This window comes from Oncorhynchus clarkii, chromosome 7 (genome assembly GCF_045791955.1).
Source record: "Oncorhynchus clarkii lewisi isolate Uvic-CL-2024 chromosome 7, UVic_Ocla_1.0, whole genome shotgun sequence".
Classification (NCBI taxonomy): domain Eukaryota; kingdom Metazoa; phylum Chordata; class Actinopteri; order Salmoniformes; family Salmonidae; genus Oncorhynchus; species Oncorhynchus clarkii.
The window spans coordinates 61,845,360-61,852,670 of record NC_092153.1 but is presented as its reverse complement, the minus strand read 5'-3'; the positions used below and the strand labels follow the sequence as shown (position 1 = coordinate 61,852,670).

At 45.2% G+C, this 7,311-nt stretch overlaps 1 protein-coding gene across 1 annotated transcript; it reads left to right on the top strand.

Annotated features, from left to right (window-relative positions):
* The first annotated feature begins 264 nt into the window (after window positions 1-264).
* Window positions 265-7,084, top strand: LOC139414380 (peripherin). Its single transcript, XM_071162293.1, has 9 exons — window positions 265-956; window positions 3,624-3,684; window positions 4,331-4,426; window positions 4,723-4,887; window positions 4,988-5,113; window positions 5,359-5,579; window positions 5,670-5,719; window positions 5,916-5,989; window positions 6,148-7,084. Exons 1-9 carry the CDS (start codon window positions 379-381, stop codon window positions 6,244-6,246), a joined length of 1,470 nt encoding a protein of 489 aa, XP_071018394.1. The 5' UTR covers window positions 265-378; the 3' UTR covers window positions 6,247-7,084.
* Window positions 7,085-7,311: the final 227 nt, after the last annotated feature.

Sequence of the window (7,311 nt, the reverse complement as noted above, 5' to 3'; positions counted from 1 at the left end):
GAGAGAGAGAGAGAGAGAGAGCGAGAGAGAATACAGGGATGCAGGGGAGGAGGGCCTGCTACTGTAGGCTGGGGTGTGGCCTAAGACTGCATGTATGTTGAGGAGTGATGGATAGAGGAAGGAGGCAGGGGATCTGGAGACTAGAAAAGAGGGAGGGAGGGTGGGGGTGAGGAGCTGTTTGCAGAGAGGCAGCGGGGTGTGGGGGTGGGGGTGAGGAGGATGGGATGTCGTGGGTATAAAAGCTCCGGCACTCCTCAGTCGGACGTCCTGTTGCTTTACTCCCTGCTCCGAGGCACCTTTGGCTCCAACAAACAGAGACAGCAAGAAGGAGAGCTAGACAGATAGATAGTAAGAATTAGAGACCACCAAACCTCAACCATGAGCCACCCTTCAATGATCCACCATTCAGGCCGCGCCTCCACTTCTTATCGCCGCACGTTCGGGGTCCCCAACCCCATCTCCATTTCCTCCTACTCTCCTTCCTACTCGTCTGTCAACTCCCGCAAGCCAATGTCCAGCGGGCGCTACATGCACTCCATATCGCCCGTGGTGTCCTCTCGCTCCTCCAACTACCACCACCAGCAGCGGCAGCGCTCCAGCACCCAGCTGCCCCGTCTCACCTACGAAAAGGTGGACTTCCAGCTGGCCGATGCGGTCAACGCCGAGTTCCTGGCCACCCGCAGCAATGAGAAGGTGGAGCTGCAGGACCTCAACGACCGCTTCGCCAGCTTCATTGACAAGGTGCACTACCTGGAGCAGCAGAACAGCGGGCTGCAGCAAGAGCTGAGCCAGTTCAAGGGCCAGCTGCAGGAGGGAAAGCCCAACCGGGCCACCGAGCTCTTCCAGGAGGAGTTGAGGGAGCTGAGGCGCCAGCTGGACCACGTGGGCAAGGAGAGGGACCAGTACCAGGTTGAGAGGGACAACCTGGCCGAAGACATGAACCTCCTCAAACAGAGGTGGGTGACACAGAGGAGGGAGAGAGAGGTTAGGATGGGGTGGGGTATGGAGGATTTTTGGGTAGATTTGGGAAGTGAGGGTTAGGGTAAAGAAGGTGGGGGGTTATAGTTGGGGATGTGCATGAGTGACGCAGATACATTTTGGGTGGTAGTGGTGTTTGGAAAGGGGGGTGTAACAATTGGAAGTGTATTTTAGAAAGTTGGCAGCGGTGGCAGGGGACTGGCTGTTTTTTGGGTTCTGATGTTGATTGGCACATTCTGGGCAGAGCCTGTCGGGGAGGGGACATGGGCAGGGCGTGTGACTGTGGACAGTCTGTGACTTTCACCACATCACCACCACTCTCCCCTCAGCAGTGGTTGTCTATCTGGGGCGTGGCACTTTGGAAGGTCGGAAACAAAAGCACCGCAGCATACTACCACACTGTGGTTTACTGCAGTGTGTGTATGTGTGTGTGTGTGTGCATGCTGAATGTCATGGCAATGGACAAGATCCAACAAAAAAACAAGATGAAGTGCTTCAGCATATCATAACCAAGCAATGAATGGAACACCAAGGAAAATAAGGCATTGGATACATTAGCAGAACATGTCTAGTATTTACAAACTTTCCCTGAACATCTCAGCATTTGTTGAGCATCTGCAGATTATTTTACTAAATCTGTTTTATTAAATCAAGAAATGTTATTAACAGGAAGATGAAACTTCCTGCATGCATTGGATGTAAGTATGGACACAGTACATTTGATTTGAAATGATGTTGCAGCTCTGTCAGCCCTTTCATACCAAACCACAATACTTTGCTTTGAAACTTACATTTGAGAAAATTCAAACAACTTGTTATGTGAAACAGTATTTTTCCCCATTTGAGTTAGATTATCGGAACAATTTCTGTAGACATACTAGTTACATATTAATACACAAACACTCCCCATGTCTATTCCCAGCCCTAAAGAGAGAGAGAGATGACAGAAGAGGAGGATGGATAGACTGAGCTCTGGGTGGCGCCAGGAAAAAAGTAGGGAGGGGGATAAGAGAGGGAGGGGGCATAAGAGGAGGAAGAGGAGGAAGAAGAGGAGGAGAGGTGGAGAGAGGTTGTGTAGACGCAGAGAAAAATAGCATCTGGTTAAATCAATGTGATTGAATAAGAGTGGCTCCATTAGGGGGTGGGGGTTTAGTGTCTCCTTGTGTTGATGGGGCGGTGCCAGGGACACCATTGGGAAAAAAGGAACCCTGTGACACGGCATGAATTAAAGATGAGATGAGGCAGCAAACCCCCACATACAGTACATGCAGTTTCATTAAATGAAACACATTTAATTAAAAGGAAGATGAAAGTCCCTGCATGCATGTAATTTAAATATAGACACAATAACACATGTAATTTAAATATAGACACAATAACACATGTAATTTAAATATAGACACAATAACACATGGAATTCGAAATTACGCTACAGTTTCACCAGCCCTTTCAAACCAAATCACAATATTTAGCTTTGAAAGTTAACATTTAGAAGAATCAGACAACCAGTTATGGGAAACAGTATTTTTCCCCACTTGAGTTACAATTTCTGTAGACACACACTAGCTACATGTAAATACACATACACATCCCTGACCCAGAACGAGAGAGAGAGAGAGAGATGACAGAAGAGGATGGATAGACTGTGCACAAGGTGGAGCCAGGAAAGAAGTAGGAAGAGTGATGAGAGAGGGGGGAGGCGGAAGAGAAGGAAGAGGAGGGGTCGGGAAATGGGGTGTAGGCGGGGAAAAATCTATGTGACTCAATGAAAGTGGCTCCATTAGGGGGTGGGTGTTCAGTGCCTCCTTGTGCTGATGGGACAGTGCCAGGGACCCCATTAGGAAAAAAGGACCCCTTAAACACGGCATAAATGAAAGATGAGATGAGGCAGCATAAAGTATATTTCACGTTTGGGAAAGGGAAGGCTTAGTCAGACCAGTCAGTATACTATAGGCTTACATAGTTATGTCTTTGGCGGCAGAATGCCCAGAGCTGTCAGGTTTAAAACAGGGTGTGTGCAGTCCACATGACCTCTAACAAGTGATTTGCCAACATTTGTTTGGAGTAGCAGCTGCTGACCCCATTGTATACGCTAACCCTAACCCTTTTACCGGACTTGTGAATTACCAAATTGACCCAGAGGCTTCTTTTGCCAGCTGATGCTTCTTCCAGAGGAGGCGTATGATACCCAGTCAGACATATTTGGTCTGTGTCCCAAATGACACCCTATTCCCTATATAATGCACTACTCTTGATCAGAGCCATATAGGGGATGCACTATATAGGGAATAGTGTGCCATTTGGGATGACACCTTGGATAGCACTTATGCAATTAGCACTGTGTTCAGCCCTGTCCCAATGCTTCAGCTTCCTTTGTCCAGAGCAGGACTTAACCTAGACTAAAGCCCAAGCATTGTAAACGATATAAAAAAGTTAAAGAGATACAGAGGATATGTGTTTATTAACTACAAAATATATTGTCTTATATATTTCATGTAATGTATTTATTTATTCTAAGGAGTCCCCTAAATAGATAACATGAAATTACAACATGAATTTACAACAGTAGGCCTATGCATGATTGTAATATATATGTTCTCCTTGTATGTGTGACCACACCCTAACCCCCCACCCTCTTCATACAGGCTGGATGAGGAGAATCAGAAGAGGGCTGAGGCTGAGAGTAACCTGATTGTCTTCCGCAAAGTAAACACACCCTAGACTCAAACCATCACACTGTATACCAAATCAATATTTTGGGCAGCGAGTCGATAGTTGACTGTAAAAGTCTGATTGAATCACACACCAGTTATGATGTCAGGGCCCAACCCAAAGCATATTTTTCCTCATAGCCCTGCATAACAGTGACATCTTCTGGTTCGCTGAGATAGAGCTGATTATTATGATAACTTGGCAGCTCTGAGAACCCGGAAATCAGGGGTATATTCACTAAGAACCAAACAGAAACAAACAGGCTGAAACGGTGAGGAACTAATCTGAACTTCTCCTATAAGAAATGCTTGTTTTCAATGCAAAACATTATTCTATGGTTTGCACGAATGAATACAACCCAGGATACTTCCCACTGTGCACACACTGGTTGAATCAACATCGTTTCCATGTCATTTCAATGAAATTACGTTGAACCAACGTGGAATAGACGTTGAATTGACGTCTGTGCCCAGTGGGTCATAGCAATGACAAAAGACAATATTGATAGCACTGCATTGTTGATATATTACCATATGCAACCTACCCACTGTTGAGTGTTATCTAACCAAGACAATAACATTTGTTTACCTGTTTGGGGGTTGATGAATTGCTTACTAATAGTACTTTGATCTAAAACCAGGACGTGGATGATGCCACTCTGTCTCGCCTGGAGCTGGAGAGGAAGATCGAGTCTCTGATGGATGAGATTGAGTTCCTCAAAAAGCTGCATGAAGAGGTAGATGCCGCTGCTGAGACGGTCGAGCACAAATCATGATCTTTGTGATGGCCCATTATAATCCACTATGATCCTTATGAATAACAATCAAACTGTGGTCCTGATGGTCATGTTAAGGTCCTGGTGTATTACCTGTCATTTGGTATGCTGATCTGCTCCTACTTGCATTTAGTTTTGTACATATTTTTGTGAATAGTTCACTAAAGTTTATTTGCATCATACCTTTCTGGATTGTACCTGCCATTTAGAGGACTTTTTTCCCACTAAACTTCTCACTTGCTCTGCGGTCTTTTCAGGAGATCCAGGACGTGCAGGTGAGTGTCCAGACCCAGCAGATGAAGATGGAGGTGGAACAGACTGCCAGGCCTGACCTGGCCGCTGCCCTCAAGGACATCAGGGCCCAGTACGAGAACATTGCCTCCAAGAACATGCATGAGTCTGAGGAGTGGTACAAGTCCAAGGTGAGGGGGGAACAATACACAGACACACACACACACTCATGCATGCACACACACAGAGTAACACCTATCCTTATTTTGTGTTTTTTCTGTGCTCCCGGAGTTTGTTGACCTGACGGACTCTGCCAAGCGTAACACTGATGCTCTGAGGCAGGCCAAGCAGGAGCAAAATGAGCATAGGAGGCAGATGCAGTCCCTCAACTGTGAGATTGATGCACTGAAGAGCACGGTGAGGCCTCACAGAACCTTCCTATTTATTTGTAATCACCCCCAGTTTACACTGGCTGAGTGAGGAACTAGAGTACATTGATCTCAGGCTTAGCCCAAAATGGCTGCCAGCCATGAATCACCCAAGTGGGTCATGCATGTAAGTAGAGGATGATGCGAGTGAGCAAAATCCCTCCCCCCAAAATCTCCCACAGAATCTTCCCCCAACAATTGTCCTCATATGTACAGTATGTATGTATTCTTCAGAACGAGGCTCTGCTGAGGCAGATGCGTGAGATGGAAGGCCAGTTTGGCGTGGAGGCCAATAACTACCAGGACAACGTGGGTCGCCTGGAGGAGGAGATGCACCACCTGAAGGACGAGATGGCCCGCCACTTGAGGGAGTACCAGGACCTGCTCAATGTCAAGATGGCCCTGGACATAGAGATCGCCACTTACCGCAAGCTGCTGGAGGGAGAGGAGAGCAGGTGAGGAGGATAAGGGTTAGGACATCCTTACTTGTGTTTGATTATGAATATGTTCCTGAGCTAACATCCTATTGCTTAATTTCTCTTTAGGATTATTGTTCCCATGCATCCCTCCCAGTATGGCCGTAGTGGTGATAGGGGTGAGATACATCATATTGCCAATAATACTAGTATTTTTTTCTCTCTCTTCTACTATTACTTTATTTCCTTCTCCAAGCAAATACACAGATACTTGTCAGTATCATCTTTAGATTTAACATATCCATAATTGATTAAATTGATATAAATGATCATGCACAGTATCAATGTTACTAAATCAGACTTATCCCCTCATAGCCTATGACCACACCCCAGACACCCCTAAAAGGAAGCCTGTGGTGATTAAGACAGTGGAGACTCGTGATGGAGAGGTAAACATTCTAAACATTTTCTGGTATCAAGAAAATGTGTTCCATACTTTCCATGTCCCCATGATGATATTCACTATACAGTGTAATTTCACTATACAGCATTTGCTGGAAGTGATGTAATTTGACTGAGGTCTGTTTCGCTTCTTCTCTTCCTCCAGGTGGTGAAGGAGTCAAAGACGGAGAAGGAGAGGAGCGAGATGGATGGCAGCCATGGCAGGAATGAAAGGGACCATGATAGGAATGGCAGGGATGACTAGAATAGTTAGGTACCAATCGCCTGTTCCAGATTTAGATGTAACAATACAACACAAAAGATGGAAACAAGAAAAGCAAGAAGTAAAATAAATAGTTTAAAGCTCCTTAATTGCTTCTCACCTTTCATCCTTTAACAGATATTTTCTGTTGAGCAGAGAGCCTGTAGTAGATATTTGTGCAATGTTAAAACTTGAAGAAATCTCTTAGATAGCAAACTTAGTCACAGGATGTGACCGTGGGGTTACTTTTAATAACCGATCATTCCTCATTGAAGAAAAAAGACAAAGACAGCCTTACATGAGCATACACAGACACGATAGTGCTATCAAGCAGGGAATGAACGCAAACTTGAGTGGCTCCTGCTGCAAATATTTTTTTTTTATTGATACATCACTTGAGGCCTTAATTTACATTGAAATCCCTTACATAACATGTTTTGTAGCTGAACTTATCATTCACCAAGGGGAAATAGAAAGTGGCGTAACAAAGCAACAGGGTTTTAGTGATCCCTCTCTGACATATTCTCTCCAGTAGAAGGACACAATCAGATGTAGCTTTGAGAGACAGTGGACATCAATAAGGAACAGTTTGAAAGGGAAAATGTCTCTGTATAGCGCCATGGAACTCTCAATGTCAAATATCAGGCCAGAGAGGGACCACCAATGGGATTGATGGGTGAATACTGTCCTTGCTGCACCACATACTCTGCACATTGCGCTCTGCTCAAAATACAAAAAGCTGACAGGGAAATGTGCTATGCAAACATATGAGAATGTGTGTTTCTGACAGCTATAGACAATTTAAAAAAATACAAATGCAATTAAAGTCAACTGGAACAGAGCTATGGAGTTTGTCTTGTTATTCATGTGTATTCCTCTCATACTACTACCCATGGGCAGCTCCAAGGAGGGGCGAGACAATGCTGAAGCCCCCTCTAGAATAGGCCCCTCCAAGAAAGATTTTATTAGTACATCCACACGTCTTCACTGACATTTTCAACCTCTCCCTGACCCAGTCTGTAATACCTACATATTTCAAGCAGACCACCATAGTCCCTGTGCCCAAGA